This window comes from Akebia trifoliata, chromosome 10 (assembly GCF_017979445.1).
Source record: "Akebia trifoliata isolate Shusen 1 chromosome 10, ASM1797944v1, whole genome shotgun sequence".
NCBI lineage: Eukaryota > Viridiplantae > Streptophyta > Magnoliopsida > Ranunculales > Lardizabalaceae > Akebia > Akebia trifoliata.
This window is the reverse complement of record NC_141384.1, coordinates 31,335,521-31,355,484: the sequence shown is the minus strand read 5'-3', so window position 1 is coordinate 31,355,484 and position 19,964 is coordinate 31,335,521. Positions and strand designations below refer to the sequence as shown.

At 35.2% G+C, this 19,964-nt stretch overlaps 2 protein-coding genes across 3 annotated transcripts; both read left to right on the top strand.

Annotated features, from left to right (window-relative positions):
• The first annotated feature begins 4,638 nt into the window (after positions 1-4,638).
• LOC147393892 (uncharacterized) lies at positions 4,639-8,697 on the top strand. The gene is made up of 5 exons (XM_086456027.1): positions 4,639-4,906; positions 5,818-6,121; positions 6,694-6,852; positions 7,543-7,838; positions 8,347-8,697. Exons 1-5 carry the CDS (start codon positions 4,757-4,759, stop codon positions 8,596-8,598), a joined length of 1,161 nt encoding a protein of 386 aa, XP_086312153.1. The 5' UTR covers positions 4,639-4,756; the 3' UTR covers positions 8,599-8,697.
• Positions 8,698-16,005: 7,308 nt separating this feature from the next.
• Positions 16,006-19,758, top strand: LOC147393891 (uncharacterized). 2 transcript variants are annotated; one of them, XM_086455894.1, is made up of 8 exons: positions 16,006-16,237; positions 16,762-16,906; positions 17,005-17,173; positions 17,333-17,603; positions 18,170-18,435; positions 18,545-18,760; positions 18,944-19,052; positions 19,336-19,758. In XM_086455894.1, the coding sequence occupies exons 1-8, from the start codon at positions 16,087-16,089 to the stop codon at positions 19,395-19,397; spliced, it is 1,389 nt and encodes a 462-aa protein (XP_086312020.1). In that variant the 5' UTR covers positions 16,006-16,086; the 3' UTR covers positions 19,398-19,758. The 2 variants fall into 2 exon arrangements, with proteins under 2 accessions (XP_086312020.1, XP_086312021.1); XM_086455895.1 differs by having other exon boundaries at positions 16,104-16,237; positions 16,805-16,906.
• The last annotated feature ends 206 nt before the right edge of the window (positions 19,759-19,964 follow it).

Below are 19,964 nucleotides of genomic sequence, written 5' to 3'. Positions count from 1 at the left end.
CCTTCCATTCTTCTTTTCTCTTTGGTTTCTAGTTTCCTTTTCGTATTTGAGATTTGAGAAATCTGTATTTTAGATATTTTGAGAAGATATATTTAGTGTTGACTTTGAAAAATCAAAATCATTGAGGTCAATGATTCAATAGCTACAGTCAATGTTTAAATCGTTGATGTTGACAATTTTGATCTTTCATTTCTCCGAATTGGAAACTTGATAGAACTTTTCAAAATATCCAAAATACATATTTTCTATCACAATGAGATAATGTGGAGTAGAAGTGGTTCCACACCAAATTCCCCCGCACCTTTAGATTTAAACTTAACACAATAAAGGTCATTTTGGGAAGAAGAAAAAACAACAACAAAATTGCAAGTGGCATACGTTTTACTATTAATCTTTAAAAACCCTTTACTTAATATTTTAAATTACAAAAAAACTTGTTTGATACACGTGTGTTTGCACATGCCACCATCTAATTTAGAATAGTCATGCTACAGTGACCTCAGCGGGGGATACTTATGTGGTGGCTTGCACATGTCCGTAGATACATTTTATTCCTATCTTGAAGAAAATGCATTTATGGGCATGCGCATGCCACCATATCAAGATGTCCCCCATGAATCTCTCACTGAGATCACTCCAGCATTAATCTTTATAATAATAGCGAAACGGACATTGAGATCAAACATTATATTTTAGGGCTTTTCCATCCATTGGCAAATCAAGTTGATGCTTTACAAATTGGTAGCGTCAAACTACTTTACAAATAAACAAATATTCATGAAATACTTTAAATGCATATAAAATTTAACCAAACAAACACTTGAATAAAAAACACCATTACATTTTCTAATGAACATTGGTCGCCATGGTAGTTTTCATTTTTAATTTAGAGTAAGGTTCCGTTGACCCATGAATGATTGGGATTTATACATATCATGAAGAGACTTATCTTGAAGATATTTTCAATTATTGGATTTTATTTATTTATTTATTTTTATTATTTTTATTATATTTTATTTTATTAATAACACCTCTTTTATGCAATTCTAAATAGATTCTTCAACTTTATTAGCTTCATCTTTGACTTCATTTTGCTTTTCACCACCTGAATTAAAATCTTTGTATGAACCCGACTCTTTACTTTTCCAACAATTATTCTTTACATGCCCAAGCTTGTCATAAAACTAACACATATTTTTATCATTTGGCTCTTTTGACTTTGATTAAAACTTCAACTTGTTCATTATATGGTTCTTTGATGAATTATCTCGCTCGTTCGATCTACATCTTGTTACAAGTACTTTCGTTTTCGAATCAATTGAACTACCCAAAGACGCTAATTCATCGACAAGAATAGCACAAAAAATGTAGTCCAAATCAAGAGAATCGTCTTTGTTATAACTTAATGTAATCACAAGGTTATTATAAGATTTCAACAACATGCAAAGAAATATAACAGTCTTATCCTCATCCTCCATCTTCACTATGATGCTTTCAAGTTGACAAATGAGATTGTTAAATTTATTTAAATGCTCTGAGACTTTTTAAAAAAATATAATTTGGTAAGGGACTTCATTTGGTACAATCTTTCTAATTTCTCTCATAACTTTTTTGTTGTCTTTTCCCTAATAATGCTGAACAATACTTCATTCGCTAAGCACAAGTGAATGGTAACCCTTGCCTTCAAGTAAAGTTGTCTCCAATCATCATCGATCATCGATTCCGACTTCTTGTCTTTTACATTCAAAGTATTTTGTTGCCTTTATTGCACTAACAAATCATGCATCTTAATTTTCAATTTCAAAATCACTTTTCTCAAAAAAACTTATCACAAACACCTTAAGCTTTGATAAAATCTATGATTCCTATACACTTTCAGGTTAGGGTGTGCAACGAGAGGTTCAATCTTGAGCTCACTTCAGCATTATTCTTACAATTAACATCGATGTACACATTGCTGATGCTGAGGTGTACAATCTAGAAGTCTATTTTAATGTCACTCCAAAATATGGATGGAACTCCTAAATTTGAAACTAAAAAGTAATTGATTTATAGTTTTGTATAGTTTTATGATGTGTACACCTTGTGAAATCCGATTATATTTTGCGGTTCCTTAGGAGGCGATTGATTGCGCTTCTAAACGCAACTTTAACGGCGTTTGCGTCAAAAAGCTATGATTTACAATTATTTGAGTGTTTGATACCGCTTCTAAACGCAGCGTTTTGAATTTGAAAACGCAATTTTGTGAAAAAAAAAGCGATGAAACGAGAAGCGCATGAGAGCATCTTCGCGCAACTGCGTTTTAAAATGATCGAGTGAAATGACGAAATTATCCTTCGTCATATATCCTATTTCCACGCACAGTCCGCGATAAAAAACTTCTACTGTCTTCGTTTTTATCACTCACTCTCTCTCATCGATTTCAACAGTATCAGTGACCCACCTCGACATCGACGACGACCATCATTTCGATCGAAACCCATCGACGACGGTGAAGTGCTAATCGTTAAATCAAAACCCATTGACGACGACTGTAAACAGGAAGCTTTTGAAACCCATCGACGCCATTTCTCGTTGAATCTAACTCCGATCAAGACAGCGACGTCGATCGACGCCATTGAAGACCTCGTTTGCTATCGACACCATTGACGACAACGATTTGAAGTCCAATCCAACGCAATCTCTCTGTTTGCTCTTTTTTCCATTGACGTCATTGACGACTGTGAGCATTCTCTTTCTCTCCCTCCCTCTCTCATCAATTTCAATTATCATGACTAATTTTTGACTAAATTTCATAGTGAATGTTGGATTTACAGCATAAATGTTTTTGTTAGGGTTATTTATAATTGCTAATTTCTTGGTAGATTTCTGTTAGGATTATTTCAAATTTCTCTTTGATTTTTTTGGAATATTATTGTCTCTTTTATATTCAATAAATATATTTATTTTTTGTGATAAATTTTGAAGGAGTTTCAGGCATTCTTGTTATGTAATTTATGGACATTTTCTTTATTTTTTAGTTTCTTCTGGATCAGATTAGTGATACCAATTGATTTTACTGATTTCTAGTCCAGAACATCTAATTAGGGTTTATTGATTGGATGGTTTAGTTTATAGTTAGTAATTTAGGGCAAAGATTTGTAATTGGGTTCATTATTCGGAATTTATGATTGTAATCTGTTTAAAAATTGGGGGAAAAAAAGGAGTGAAAAAAAGCATCTCTTTCTTGTAATTAGATAGTACCAAATGTTGTCTAGATAATGCCTTACTCTTAAATGCAAGGGGCTGTTCATTTTGGATCAAAATAGCCTCTATTAATTTGCTAGATGCAATGTTTGCAATCTTTTGTGGATCAACAACAACTCCATCCTGTGATATGAGATGGCCTAAGTATTCTATCTTGGTTTGACTGCATATGCATTTAGAAAGCTTCACTTATAACTCGTGGTCATGATGTACTTCTAATGTAGCTTGAACATCACAAGCACGAGTTTAATATAGCCCCTTTGGGCTGGTTTAGTTGACCACCATTTTCTCGTTTTAATAAAACTTTCACTTATAAAAAAGAAAAGATGTACCCTTTGAATCAAAATCAGAGGCGGTTGTTGATTTTTATATTTATTTTTTATATAGATTTTAGGAGATTTCTTTGTCTTTAAATGAGTTTTCATTGATAATGGGGAAGAATACTCTAATTTTTTTTCCTTTCTTCCTTTGTAGGCATCTCACCTCTTAGGTTTTCTTGTTTCTTAATAATTTTTTAAAATACTTTAAACAATTATCCTTTTCAACATCTTTTATAGATAAATAAGGCATGTGCGAGTCTGTTTTGCTTGGCTAACCTTGTGCCATATTATAAATTTCTATTTTTCTTCATCTTCATCTTTATCTACTTGAGTGGGTTTGCTACTTTTAATGGAAAAATGTTCGATATATATGTTAAGGCTTATCTTGTATATCAAAAGGAGATGCTGTCAAAATTTTTATAGAATTTTATCATATTTATCTATATTTAGTGTAATTATATATTTATAGGGGTATTTTAGTAATTTTTGATGCATTCTGTGTAAATTATGTTGGATTGTGTATTATACAGGTATTTTGTTTATCAGGAAAATTTTATATGTCTATTTTTAAGAGGAGATGTTGCCGAAATTTCTATAGAATTATAAATTTCTCTATAATTTTTTATAGAGTTATAAACATTTTAAAATTAAAATAATTATTTTTTTAATTTTTTATATAATTTTATTATATTTATATATATTTAGTGTAATTATATATGTATAGGGGTATTCTGGTAATTTTTATGCATTCTGGTTGCATTATCAACCTTAAGGGCATTCTGATCATTTTACCCTACTACAGCAGATTTTAGAAGCTGTATCAAACAGTCCACAATCAGATTCTAGTCAACAGTACAGCAGTTTTAAAAAGTTCTATCAAACAAGTTTTTCAACTTTTCAAATTTTTACAGCAAATTCAGACAACAGATTTTGACAGCAATTTTAAGGAGTTGAATCAATCAGCACCTTGAAGAGTTTCTTTTATGTTATTTTATTTTATTTTAAAAAGTAATAACTTTGTGAGAGAGAATATGAAAAAGTTAAAAAGGTAAAGTTGGGTTGGGTAACTTTTAAGGAGAAAATGTGGAAGACTTGCAGAGTTGAAGGTAGACTACTCACTCTCTGTCTGCAAATCCTAAAGAATTTGTAGAGAATCGATCGAAAGACAAAGAGGGGGTAAGGGGTTGGAGATGTTGCCGCATCTGATATTCGCCACGACTGTAGGTACTGGTTTGCTTGCGTATCTTCGTTATCGAGAACGCCAACATGAGCGCCTACAAAAGATGATGGAAATTGCGAAGCGATTTGATCGCCGTCCCTTCTCTACCAATTCCTACGAGGTCTCTCTCTCTCTCTCTCGACATTATCTTTATGGTATTTGTTCTGTCTCTCTCTCTTGAGACCCAATTTAATAAAGATAAATTCCGTTTATTCTTGTTTGTTTCTCTATGTTGCGGTGGAAATGGAAGTATTTTTTGGGAGTTCTGCTTGCACCAATAGCATTTGTGAAATAAATAAAATGAATAGTGAAATGACCAAATTGACCCTGTCAGATAAACTATCCACAGCCACCTAAAAAATCGGATGACTTTGATCTTTGGACTTGGTAGTTGTAAATTGGTGAAGGGGATTTTTTTTTGTTTCGTTGGATGGAAACCTCTTGCCTCTTGGGTTAGTTTCAAGAAAGATTGATTGGTTCAGTTTTTACAATGTTAACACTATCCTTGATTTGGATCTATGCTTGAATTGAGAGAGGAAAAAATAATATAAAAAAAGTTAAGTCTCTCTCTGTCTCTCCATTTCTGTTCTTTGGATTGTTAAGTGAGGAGAGAAAAGAAAAATAATGGATCAGTTAGTTTTTCTTCTCCAAATCAGAGATTAATGGAGAGAAAAGAAATGCTCCTGACTGATAAGAACACTAAAATTTACAACTCTACCCCTTTTTTTTCTCTCCAAACTAAAAGTTTTTCTATTGTTAAACCAAACACTATATAAAGCGCTACTCTCATTTTATATTTTTATTTCTCACACAGAGTTTGAAAAAAAAAAAAAAATTGTGATTCGTGCTCAATTGTTTCATGCGAGTTATGATTTATTTTCTCTAAAAAATGGCATGGTATATTAATTTCTACATTGAGACATGATCAGCTTAGCCTTTCTTGTTAAAATGTTTCAGAATTGATGTATGTTAATGAAAAATCTGAGAGGTGTTGTGTTAATTAACTTTGTTTCTTTTGACATAATTTGACAGGATAAAATTGCCCAAGATGTTATAAATCCTGATCATATTGATGTAGAGTTTGAAAATATCGGAGGTTTGGAAAAAGTCAAGCAATCATTAACTGAATTGGTAATTCTTCCATTGCGGAGACCTGAATTGTTTGCACGTGGCGGGAAACTTCTCAGTCCCCAGAAAGGGGTATTGTTGTATGGACCACCTGGAACTGGAAAGACAATGCTTGCTAAGGCTATTGCAAAGGAGTCTGGAGCTGTATTTATTAATGTCAAGTTATCTAATTTGATGAGCAAATGGTTTGGTGATGCACAAAAACTTGGTATGTTTGGGTTGTATTAAAGAGTAATGATTTTCTGACTCCCCCCATGTGGCATACTCAAAATACTCTCCTGATGTGACATGTGCCATAATCATATATCTTTTTTTTCCTTGGGATACACAACTGCACATATTTATGGGGATGTGAATCCCGAGGCATAAAATCTATGGTTCTGGCACATGCCACGTCAGGAGAGTATTTTGATATCAAAATTCATGTGCTCAAAATGCCATTTTGATATTTTCAAATTTGGATTTCATAGACTAAATAGTTGTAGTTTTCATTAACTATAACAGAAAATTTGACTATGGATAAAGTGGAATGGAGGAACATGATTAATTTAGACGATCATGAATCTTTGGGTTAAGACTTTGTTGTTGTTGAGTCTTTATTAATGATAGTGTCTAGAAAATATAGTTTCTCTGTTTGATTTTTTTTAAATCTAATTAAATTTTCTTATTAAAGCTTATTATGATGTAGCTTATTAGTATATTATATCTACTTAATTGTTTGTATTCTGCCATATTACATAATATCAACTTCTTACGTTTTATTTCTATTTGTACCTCCAGTGGCTGCTATATTCAGTCTGGCTTATAAGCTCCAGCCTGCTATTATATTCATTGACGAAGTTGATAGTTTTTTGAGGCAGCGATCTTCTACAGATCATGAAGCCATGACTGGCATGAAAACTGAGTTCATGGCTTTGTGGGATGGCTTTACCACAGATAGTGAGTTTTTTTTTACTCTTAAATTGTTCCTACCTTTTTTTTACTGTTACACATACCAATGATTCCTTCTAAAAGATGAATACCTTTCATTTTTGTAGTAAAGGGTACTGGTGCTTTCAGCTAAGGATCTTAATATCGTTCAAAATTAATTATATTCTAAAGACATCGAGTCTGTGTGTGTGTGTGTGTGTGGATGCCATATATGTTGAGAAAACAGGGACAATTGAACCAAGCAAATAATCGAAACAATACACAAATCACATAAAGAAACACACATATTTTACGTGGTTCCCTCAAAATTGAGGTACGTCCATGAATCACACCGATTCCACTATGAAGAAAAAAACTCTCAATTACATATTACACCCTTTCACAATAAACGAGAAATATAAATACCACAGGAAACCTAAGTAGGGTTTTACATAATATTAGTGAAATTACGAAAATACCTTATTTCAGCTTGATCGACGTGAACGCGTGGCTTGATTTACAGTACCTCCTTGGTGACCCAGTACTATCAGGCTCCACAGACCACAACAATATACACCTTTTGATGTCCAGTTTCAGCTTTGATTTTATATAATTAAAAAAAGTATCAAACAAATGCTTGTGTACTGAATTCCAAAATCTGTTTATTATTATTATTATTATTATAAAAAAAAAGGTACTTATCTTGGAGAGTTACTGTAGAGAATGCTCGGGTGATGGTACTTGCAGCAACCAACCGGCCAGCAGACCTTGACGAGGCAATACTTAGGCGTTTTCCTCAAGCCTTTGAGATTGGGTTACCAAACTGCAGCGAAAGAGTCAAGATACTGAAGCTGATTTTGAAGGATGAGCATGTAGAAGACAATGTCGACTTTGTTGAAATTGCCAGCTTGTGCCAAGGATACTCTGGTTCAGATCTTTTCGAGCTCTGCAGGAAAGCATCATACTTCCCTATCAGGGACATATTAGATGCTGAAAAAAAGGGCGACACATCTCCTGTAAGTATGCCTCATAATAATTAGTATGGCTTAAATGTTGTTATATCATATGTGCAAGATTGACAATAATTATTTGTTCATCCAGTTTCTATGTTTTGGAATCTATTCTAAATTTACATGAATCCAGACAATAATTTATATTAGGAGTCTATAATCAAAGTGTAATGATTTTCTGACGCACGCCTCTGTACGCCCCCATCACAAAACCGAAGATCATTTGCCTCAGGATACATATTACCACAAATCTTTTTCTTGTGTATCCCGAGGGGGCATGTGTCAGAGGGAGAGAGAGGGGAGGGGAGGGGAGGGGGGGTGGGGCGTCATATTATCACGCCTCATAATCAAATTACTCACCTTGCTTCCCATGTCTATAATCAAATTTCCTTAGTTTCATGGAACAAATTAGCTATCATTTAGGGGGGGGGAAATGAATTGTTCCCAATGAAATAAAAATAGGGAGACATTTATTGGAAAATTTTCTTTTGCTACTCTTGCTTGTTTGTTGTAGATATCAAGACCACTATCGCAGTCAGATTTCGAGAAAGTACTTGGCATATCAAGAAAGACAAGTGTTGTGGCAAGTGAGTACAATATGTTAAGCTCAGGATCAACGGGAGCAAGTTCAAGGAATGAGGAGGATCGGGTCCAGATTGCGATCTCTGAGATTCGAAGCTCATACTATCCAACCTTAGACCATATTATCAGGGCACTTCAATTACTTCTTGTCTTGTTCTTTTTTTACATTTCCAGTCGTTCTTAAAATGATTCGAAATTAATATTTGTCAAGGACTTAAGACATGGATATGTTTTAATTAGGATTCTTGTAATCTTGAGTGTTTTGAGGCATACTCTTGTATCACCCTTCCATGCATTTGAGTCCAGTCTCTACAGGATCACTGTGAACTTTAAGCCATTTGTAATTTGTTTTTGTGTAATGATTTTTTAACGCCCTCCTTTTAACACACACCCCATCACAGTACCATGCATCTTTTACCTTAGGTTACACATAGTCATAAATCTTTTCTTGTGTGTCCCAAGGCAAATGTTTTATGGTTTGGTGATGGGGTCGTAAGGGGGTGTGTGTGTCAGAGTAGGGGTGTCATATTATCACGACTCTTAGTTTTTATATGATACATAAAATTCTGTCTTCACTGGTATGTAAGTTTGCAGCCATTCCAAGGATTGAAGATCAAATCCTCGGTTAGATTGGATTCGGATCAGGTCACAGTAGGCACTTAGGTGCTGTTTGTTAAACTGAAAAAAATAAGTGCTGAATAGCATTAAGCGCTGAAACTTATAAGCGCTAAATTTAAGTGCTGAAAAAGTTGTTTGTTTAAATGCTGAATCATGTTTGTTACACATTGCTGAAACTGATAAATTGTCTTTGTTACCCTTACAATTATATTATACATTGTTTACATGTTTCAAATGCTTATTTATTATCAAACACAATAAAATATATTATTTCTTATAAAATTAAAATACAATTTATTTTTAAATAATAAATAATACTCAAATAATATTCAATTTATAAATAATAATTTCTATTTATAAAAACCCACAAATTTCAAATTAAAAATAATAATGTCATACAAACCACCAAAAATTGAAATCAACTTTAAAAGAACTTAATTTTGGATGAATAATTTTCGATGGAAATGAAGGATGTGTAATTATAAAAGCACCCTATGAATTAATAAGGACAACCCACATTATAGCCATTTTTTGTTTTGTTTTATATGGGTTAAAATTTTTGGAATGAGTAAATTTTTTGTGAGGATGGTCTATATGGTCTAGAGATCATCCTCACCAAAAATCAGTCTATTTTGAAACTTCTAACTCGTTAAAAATAGTTTTTTTTTTTAAAGGGACAATTTACGATTCTTGAATTTATTTTGATAGGGTTAGAAGTTTCAAGATATGCTGATTTTTTGTGAAGATGATCTCCTCATTGTAGAGATCATCCTCACCAAAAATCAACTCATTCCAAAAAATTTAACCCATATAAGACAAAATAATTTAGTTATGGTGTGGGTTTATTAATTTGTGAGGTGTTTATATTCTTACCATGGGATATAAGAGGTAATATCCTTTTAAGAATAAGGGCATATTTGTCCATGTTCAAAAAAACAAATGGCATACTTGTCCGTGTTGAAAAAAGCGCAGTGCTTACCGCTTCAGCACTTTTTTTCAGCATCAAAATAATGCTGAATTTTTTTCACTTATTTTCAGCAATAAGCACGAGTAAACAAACGTGCTATTTTGACAAAAGTGCTGAATTTAATTTTTTTTCAGCAATAAACACTGAAATATAGCGCAAACAAACACCACCTTAATCTATCCCTAAACCCAGTTGAAGATTGATCTTGATGATCCCGATATCTACAATAAGGGAATCCCTTAAGTTTATCATCAATAGTAACAAACTAGGAATATAATATCTTCACAACTACTCGTTGCTACGATTCACCAAATCAAAAGTGGTCAACTATTGGACTAATGGTTACATGCCCGTTGGCCTCAGTCTTTCTTAAGAGACTAATAATAAATTTAAAAAAAAAAAAACCCTCTTCTTAAACTTCTAACTAAAGATTAAAGAACTCTCGTCTTTTTTACGTCTTTCTTTTAACACATTCGAAACCACGCCAACTTTTAGCACACATCTTGGGTGCTCTTAGTAAGAGTTGGTGTGGCAATAGAAGCTCTCATTCATTTCTTTTGGAAACTATTTGGGTGGGGGTGGGGGTGGGGGTGGGGGTGGAAAACACAAGATATGTCAAATGTTTACAGTAGGGCGCCTTAAGTATTTGCGTGTATAACACGTGTCACTATTGTTCATCTTATCCACGATCAGGATCATTCCAGCATATCGCACGTGACTCTCTCTCTCTCTCTGTCTATCTCTGTGTAAAAGAGAGACCAATCTCATTCGTCAAAATTGACTTCTTCCTTCTAACAATGGCGCTCTCCACCTGCAACAACTCTCTTATCTCCACTCTCAGAAAGCCTTCTTCCTCACCTCTTTCCTTCAATCACTTCAAAACCCTAATAAGCCACCCATTAAAACTCTTTTCTTCATCAACCACACTAACCCATCTCTCCAAATCTCCATTAACCCACAAAACCCTAAATCCTAGATCAAATCCCATCACCCAATCTAAATCCACCTCAACAACATCTGATCTCTCTACCCCCCTCGACAATCTCACCATACCCAAAACCCTAAAATCCCGTCTCGTCGATGGAGAAACCCTCTACGGTCTATTTCTCCTAAGTTTCTCTCCAACTCTTGCAGAGATCGCTGGCCACGCCGGTTATGATTTCGTCCTAGTAGATATGGAGCATGGCCACGGTGGGATCTCCGATGCCCTCCCATGTCTCCACGCCCTCGCCGCTACCGGAACTCCGGCCATTCTCCGACTGCCGGAATCTTCAGCGACATGGGCAAAAAAGGCCTTGGATCTGGGCCCACAAGGGATCATGTTTCCGATGATCGAGAATCAAAAATCGGCCAAAAAAGCCGTTTCTTACTGTCGATTTCCGCCGGCTGGGGTACGTGGTTCGGCTCACACGCTTGTGAGGGCATCGAAGTACGGTATCAACGATGGGTATCTTAGCAACTATGAAGATGAATTGCTGATAATGTGTCAGATTGAATCGGAAGAAGGGGTGAAGAAGATCGAAGAGATCGCAGCCGTAGAAGGGGTGGACTGTATTCAAATGGGACCATTAGATTTGAGTGCGAGTTTAGGGTATTTGTGGGACCCAGGGAACAAGAAAGTGAGGGAAGTGTTGCATGAGGCAGAGAAGGGGGTTCTGGGGAAGAAGAAAGGTGGGGCATATTTGTGTGGGTTCGCCATGCCGCACGATAGCCCGGAGCAGCTTAAGATGCGTGGGTATCACATGGTGTCTGGAGCAGTGGATCTTGGTTTGTTTAGGAGCGCTGCTGTAGAGGATGTGAAGAGATTTAAGATGAAGGGCTCTGATGAGAAGGATGAGGACCACAAAGGAGAAGATGTGAAGTATTGGAGCGAGTGAGAGGAAATTTAGTTTCTTTCTTCATTGTAAATGGAGTGTTTTTTTTTTTTTTTAAAATTAAGATTAGTAGTTGGAGAATCAGAGCTTTTATTAGCAGTTCATTTTCTTTTTTTATTTTCAACTCTTTCGATTTCAATTTGCAAATAAACTCTACTTGGGCCGTCTTTTTCGGAATTTGTATGATTTTAAATTTTATTGAGTATTATTTATGAAGTAATTCTATTAACACACCTACTTTTACTTATAACACATTAATCTACGTCTTAACAAATTCGCTCACTTTGGAGAGAACAGAACCTTATTATTAAGAGAAGAGAATAGAAAGTAGCTTTTTCTCATCCCTATTTGGACTTTGGATTAGATAAGAGAGAATAAAAGTAATTTGTTCTCTTTCTCTCAAAATCTCTCTGATTTGGAGAGAAAACAAAATTGAGCATTTATCTATCTTATTTTCTTGGGTGAATTGCTACTTCGTGAGCTGAAAATGAGTTATTTACTATATCCACTACCGTTCATTTTAATTACGAGTTATTTACTATATCCACTACCGTTCATTTTAATTACGAAAACATGAATGGTCCTGTTTTCGTTAAGAAAAAAATCAGAACAGTAATGAATGTGGTGGTAGGTTTAAAGTGATTGTTAAGAAAAAAATCAGAACAGTAATGAATGTGGTGGTAGGTTTAAAGTGATTATTTTCAATTTGTCACTTTAAAAACTTCTGAATTCATTATCGCTCAAGTTTTGGTAATTAATATGAACAATTAGTCAGAATTTCACAAGTTGAGCACTTTTTTATACATATTTTCAATCTATTTGTCTTCATCAATATTTTCTCTCTCCTTACTTAACTTTTCAAATTCAAACAAGAGAAATGGAGAAAAACGGTGGTTCATTTTTTCTCTCCTCTCAATCTAACTTAAAGTGAGAATTTCAAAAAGAATAGCGTGTTATAAGTAAAAGTTGGCATTCCAATGAGTATCTGCATTAATGAGATTTTGTCAATGCCATATAAGTGATTTTGTTCATATAATGAGATTTTGTTGTACCATAATCAATTATGGGTTTCGTGTGAGATATATTTAGTAACACATCAAAGGATGACACATGGCACATTAGGGTGAAGGAGAGTTAGAGGAATCTGATCCACTCTCAATTTCGATTATGGGTAAGTTAGATTACATCTCATCACAAGGACAAAACATTGGAAGACGGATAAAATACAAACAAAATCTTAACTTAATACATTTTTAATTAAGATTTACTTACTAAAAGCAAGTGAGAATTGAATGGTAAGAGGATCAAAAGGGATCCCAGAGTTTGAATCTTATAAATATATGGGTAGTGCACAGTAAAAAGGTACATTCCCCTCTCCTCAAAATTTTGATATTATTTTACATAATAATTTTTCTTGACTTGGACGTTGTAGATGTTGTGTTGCAAGCCTATCTAAGATTTCGAAAGATTCAAATTTTAAACATTCAATAGGAATTTCGAGGTAGTGCAAATTTTGGCATTTACAGATTTGTTCGTATTTTTATGCACTGGTGATATCACAATCGTTGTTTAATATAGTTTGATGCAAATGATCAATTCCTTTGGAAAGAATAGTTATATATAGATCATGGTTTCTCTCTTCTGTGGTATGGTAGTATAGAAGCTCGCAATCTTCTTCAATCTCTATTTTAGGATCACCCCACCCCACTTCAATTTCTATTTTACTATTTTAGAAGAGGTGTTGGAGCCATGGTTTTAAAACTCGTTTTGATGTCTCGACTCGTTTATGAATGAGATCAAGTCATCTCGAATGAGTTTTTCGATACAATTGAGTCACCTTGTTTGACAATGAGACAAATGAACCAAGTTTTAAATCTCGTCCTCTCGTTAGTATGTTTGACCTGTCCATCCATCCAGTTGGTGGATGATATTGTCGTCTCAGTCTCGGACGAGAGTTAAAACCATGATTGGAACCTGATTCTGGGAATCTGCTTAGAGTTTGACACATTGATTATAGCTTCATTATTAGTAATCCCATTTTTGTGTTTTCTTCATCCAAAATAAATTCACATTTAAGAATTTAAGTCTTGGTGTACTACATAAGAATACGATTTTGTTGTTGAGCATTTATAAAATATAGGAAAAATATAATTATTATTTAAATAGAAATATTTATTCTTAAACGTGTCATTATTTTGACTTGTTTCAAGATGAGTTGATTCGTTTGAAATATCTCATTCTCAGTGGATGTGAGTTGAGTTTGGAAATCAGATTTCCTAACTCAACCACATTTTCACTTTTGCACTTTGAGAGCATAAACTTCTCCGGGAAGAAAAGATAAGAGATTTTCGTGTTAGTCAAATTTGAGAGTACCTTTACTGAATACTCCTTGACATTTTTAGTTAGAATAATGATTTCTTGACACCCCCTTTAACATATGTCCTCATCAAAAAATCGTAGATCATTTATCTCAAGATATGCAGAATCATAAATCTTTTTCTTATGTATCGTGATACAAATAATCTGTAGTTCTATGAAGGGAGTGTATGTCAAAATGGTTGGCGGGGGGGGGGGGGGGGGGGGGTGTTAGATTATCATGACTCTTTTGGTTAAAGCGCGATAGTAATCCAATCACTATTTTTGTTGAAATACAATAAGTCTGACTTTGAAGGAACCTCTCTTGGTTACAAGACATGTGGCATTTTGTATTTATCTTATAACCTTACATTTTTGTGTGATTATTAGATTATCATGACTCTTTTGGTTAAAGCGCAATAGTGATCCAATCACTATTTTTGTTGAAATACAATGAGTCTTAACTTTGAAGGAGCCTTACATTTTTGTCAATATTTAGAAGAGTCGTGCCGGGGTGACACAATGATGTGGTGGCACGCATAAAATCTTAGATGCTTTTCTGTGAGGTACGAGTAAAAAACATCTATGATTATGTACATGGCACCGCATCATTTATGTCATTCCATCATTTTCTTATTTAAAATAATTCCTTAGAAATGACACGTGTAAATTAATCCATAAGAGAAGGTTCGTTGGAAATTTTGAAACGGGATGAGGATGGCGCTTCAAAGTAGATAGGGATTAGCCTAGATAATTAGTGAAAGACAAAAGAGTTGACTTGGATGACTCAAATAAAAATTATTAAATTTGTACATAATTTTATATTAAATAAAAATATTTCTTTATTCTCTACAAAATATAAAATATAACCGAAAAACTAGATCGACCTTCAGAGTTCAGACCCGATTTGGTGCTTTTTCGAGTTAACTTGGCCAAATAAATTGATTCCATCGAGTTGTTGAGTTGACTATGAGATGAGTTATAATCTAAAAGGAGTCTCTTTTCTTCACTATGGGCTTAATAGACCGACACCAATTCAATTCAAGCCTACTTTTTCAACAATAGTGAACCTGTGGTTAGATGAGACAGAGAAAGGAAAACGTTGATGGGCCAAGAAACAGAAGTAATGCGCCGCCACGTTGCGTGAAAGAAATGGGCGAGTCGGGTTCCAATCCAGCATCTGGAAGTATTGAAAAGTTACTCGTCACAAAACACAACAGGTAGACCCCAGATCTTGGCACGTGTGATGTAAAAAAAACAAAAAACGATATGTGAAACGCAGCATTTTTTTCTCAATCACGTAACGTAGAGTTTTTTTCTCAATCACATAAATGTGGAGCTGGAGCCCCCAACAAAATAGCCATTCATGTTGAAATACAATGAGTCCGACTTTAAAGAAACCCTCTTGATTAAAAAGCATCTATGATCATGTGTACGCCACCACATCACTGTGTCATCCCAATAAGACTCTTCTAAGTATTAACAAAAATGTAAGATTATAAAATAAATACAAAATACCACATGTCTTGTAATTAGAGAATTCCTTTAAAGTCGGACTCATTGTATTTCAACATAAATGGCCATTTTGTTGGGGCTCCAACTCCACATTTATGTGATTGAGCTAAAACACTCCACATTTATGTGATTAAGAAAAAAAACGCTATTTCACATACCGTGTTTTTTTTTTTTTTTTCGTGACATCAGACGTGCCAGGGGCTGGGGTCTCGTTTTTTTTCTCAATCACAAAAATGGGGAGCTTTTTTTTCTCAATCACAAAAATGTGGAGCTGGAGCCCCCAGCAAAATTGCCATTTAACACGAGCAGTCTCTCACTCTCTCTCTCCATTAGATTTGCAGAAATGGAGATGTTCTACTTCCTTGTTTTCGGGGCTCTTTCAGTGGTGGTTGCAGCTCTGGAGCTCAGCAAGACCAACAAAGATGGCATCAATACTACTTCGGCTTTTAATTCATTCAAGAACAACTACGTCCTCGTGTATTCTCTCATGATGGGTAAGCTAGATTTCACGTTTTCATCTTAAATTCTCATCTGGGTTCTCATATTTATATTGTTTTCTTCTGTGGGTTGGATCTATTTTTTTCCTGTAAATTTATGGTTATTAGCCGACAATGGATCAATGCTTGGGGTTTTCTTTGGATCCGTGGTTTGCATCTTCTCTTATTGGAGTAATTTCTTTGTTTGAGGAGGCCTATTTATATGTTGTTAAGATGTGGGATTTGGATTTGGGTGTCTTTTTTCTGCTTTGTTGTCTTGTACGGTTATTGAGCTGTTAATTATGCTTCATATGTGTGTGGATGACCCTTTACATTAGATTGTAATTGAATTTTCTTATATCTCTGATGTGGGTTCATGGTGAAATAACTCAAGCTTCCTCTTTGTAAAATCAATTTGAATTGGGAACGTTTCTACCCAAAATAGCAGAAGTCAACCAATCTTGTAAATCTTGATAAACAAACACTCAGACTGATGCAGTGGGCTTTTTTTTGGACTTCCTAACTATTATTTGTGGCAATAGCTGGGGATTGGTTGCAGGGTCCTTATGTCTACTTCCTGTACAGCCAATATGGTTTCGGAAAGGGAGAGATAGGACAACTTTTTATCGCTGGATTTGGATCTTCTATGTTGTTTGGGACAATAGTTGGATCTCTGGCTGACAAACAGTGAGATCTCCTTCACAACTTTATTTATCAATCATTTCCTTAATGATAGACCTTCTGTTACTTAATCCTAATTCGGTATAATTCTGCACCAAATTCAGGGGTCGGAAAAGGGCGTGTGTGACTTACTGCATTACGTACATCTTGAGTTGCATGACCAAGCATTCTCCACAATACAAAGTTTTAATGGTCGGCCGTATTTTGGGTGGAATCGCCACTTCTCTCCTTTTTTCCTCCTTCGAATCGTGGCTTGTTGCAGAACATAATAAGGTGAAGAATTCAGAACTCTGCCTTAAATTACATAGTATACATTCATCCATCCTTTAATTTTTAAAGAATTTAATGGATTTTTAATTGGTCGACAATCATTAGGTTCTACTTGAAGTATTTTTCATATTTATAACTTTTCAATTTGTTTCATCTGTGCAGAGAGGTTTTGAGCAACAATGGCTTTCCCTGACATTCTCCAAGGCAATTTTTTTTGGCAATGGTCTCGTTGCCATTGTCGCTGGGTTATTTGGGAATGTGCTAGCCGATACTCTGGAACTCGGTCCTGTGGCACCATTTGATGCCGCTGCGAGTTTCCTTGCAATTGGGATGGCCATCATTTTATCATCATGGAATGAAAACTATGGAGACCAGTCGGAGAGCAAGGACTTGCTAACCCAGTTCAAGGGTGCTGCAGTAGCCATTGGTTCCGGTGATTCTCTAACTAGTTTTTAGCTTTTACACTTTGATCCTTGTTCTTCTTTGATGAAATCCTAGTGTATCCATAGATAGAGTAGACTCCAAAGGATGCTCAACTAATTGCATAATAGTTCTAGTGGAAAAAGCAAGAGGATCGGACTTTACTTTTGGTGTCTCCCATCTAGAGGATCTACTTTGCCAAAAAAAATCTGGTTGGATGGTCACATTCCTGAAAAAAATGGTGAATAAGGTTCATGGTCCGAAGTGCCAATTTAGCTAAGTTGGTAAGATGTTTGGACTGTTGTTACCACATCTTAGGTCCAAACCCTCGTGAATCCAACTTCACTTGCTAACCACTAATCATTTACTTATCAAAAAATATCTAAAAAAATCATGCTTTATATGATTAAGATCATCAATTGAGGTTATTTTTCCCTAGGATATTTTATAGGTCCTATCATGCTTCTGTATTGTTTATACTTATGGTCTATCAAGTGGAGTACCTTGGATATTTTTTTCTTCTTTTTTTCCCCTTTTTCTTGGAAGCCCTTTTAATAGTATCTGGCTGGTGGGAGTCAGATGAGAAAATTGCATTGCTGGGTGCAATACAATCCTTGTTTGAAGGTTCAATGTACACCTTCGTGTTCCTTTGGACCCCTGCGTTGAGCCCAAATGACGAGAATATACCCCACGGGTTCATTTTTGCGACATTCATGCTGTCTTCAATGTTGGGAAGCTCAATCGCGTCACGGCTACTTGCACGTGCAACCCTCAAAGTTGAGAGCTACATGCAGCTTGTGTTTGCAATATCTGCCCTGACTTTCCTCCTTCCCATTATCTCCAGTGTACGTCATTGTTCTCAGTTGATTTTGTCAAGAACCTATATTTACTGGTCCAATCTTATTAATGAAATTACGGTGCGCACATCTAACTTTGACTGCTAACTTTGAACAGTTCACAGTACCACCCCCTAAGGTGAAAGGTGGGAGCATCTCATTTGGAGGGTGTATCCAACTCATTGGATTCTGTATCTTTGAGGCTTGTGTTGGGCTATTCTGGCCATCAATCATGAAGATGAGGTCTCAATACATCCCAGAGGAGTCTAGAAGCACCATTATGAATTTCTTCCGCATTCCTCTGAACATTTTCGTGTGCATCGTGCTGTATAATGTAAGTAATTCACTAGGAAAAAAACTTCCCCCCCCCCCCCCCCCCAACACACACCACACACACCCCCCCAAAAAAAAAAGCGTTTGGATGGCCAATTTTTTAAAAGAAAATTGTTGTCAGACAGCACCAACTCCCTCCCTCAGAACCATATTAACAACAAATTGTTTGCTTGTTGTTTTGAAGGTTAATGCATTCCCTATCACCGTCATGTTTGGCATGTGCTCCATTTTCCTTTTCATTTCATCTATCTTGCAGAGGCGGCTCATGGTGGTCGCAGAGAGCCACAAGTCAAGTAAGTTCTGTAGTAGTTTTTTCTTTTCTTCTCTCTAATAGGTATTTAGACCTCAGTGTTGGACAATAACTTAAAAGGCATTGGACTTGGGCTCGGTCTGATTTGAGTCAACTTAGTCGACACAAATTGTGATACAACACCTTATGTATAAAACGATACAACAATTTTGGGAAAAAAGAAAAAAGAACAAAAAAAAACTTTTCGATCTATGCATTTCGATCTTTGCTTGTTCTTGTTACATATTATGTTTCCTCTCATCAAGAATGTTTGTTTTTCTGCACAGAAGCACAAGATCGGACATCGATGAAGGATAGGGTATCAAAGGCGGAACCATTGAATAACTAATTGATTTCCAGAAGGTGCCACCATGGAAAATGATTACTACAAATTTTCACCGTACGTGATATCAAAGGTGGCTTGCAGTTCTGCCTTATCCTATTAGTTAAGGGGGAGGTCTCATTGGAATGGGGACAGATTTTAACTGTGTAATCAGTTGTTTAAGGTCATGATGTGAAAAAAAAAAAAAACAGAAGAAATGGTGCTCTGCCCAATTGAGAAAGAGAAGGAGCCTACTTCAGCATTTTGTAATTTTTTTTTTCGTTTTTTGGGTGGGTTTGCAGAAAACTGAGGCGCTGTGCTATTAGCACAGGTGTGGGTTTATGTATCCTCGCGTGTTAATTGTTAAAAGTTAAATGTTCTCCTGTAATTGTGTATATATATATATATGGGTAGCGTTCAATGGCAAACTTTTTAGCAAACTTTTTGGCAAAACATTTTTCAAAACATGAGTTAGAGGTTTTGGAATGGGCTAATTTTTGGTGAGGATGATCTCTACGGTGAGGAGATCATCCTCACCAAAAATCAGCCCATTCCAAAACTTTAACCCATGTTTACAAGCTGAAAAATCGTGGA

Coding starts and splice junctions, on each gene's coding strand:
- LOC147393892 (XM_086456027.1), top strand. CDS start 4,757: ATGTTGCCGCATCTGATATTCGCCACGACTGTAGGTACTGGTTTGCTT. Junction 4,907..5,817: donor TCTCTACCAATTCCTACGAG/GTCTCTCTCTCT, acceptor ATAATTTGACAG/GATAAAATTGCCCAAGATGT. Junction 6,122..6,693: donor TGGTGATGCACAAAAACTTG/GTATGTTTGGGT, acceptor TTGTACCTCCAG/TGGCTGCTATATTCAGTCTG.
- LOC147393891 (XM_086455894.1), top strand. CDS start 16,087: ATGGAGATGTTCTACTTCCTTGTTTTCGGGGCTCTTTCAGTGGTGGTT. Junction 16,238..16,761: donor CGTGTATTCTCTCATGATGG/GTAAGCTAGATT, acceptor TTGTGGCAATAG/CTGGGGATTGGTTGCAGGGT. Junction 17,604..18,169: donor TGCAGTAGCCATTGGTTCCG/GTGATTCTCTAA, acceptor GGTGGGAGTCAG/ATGAGAAAATTGCATTGCTG.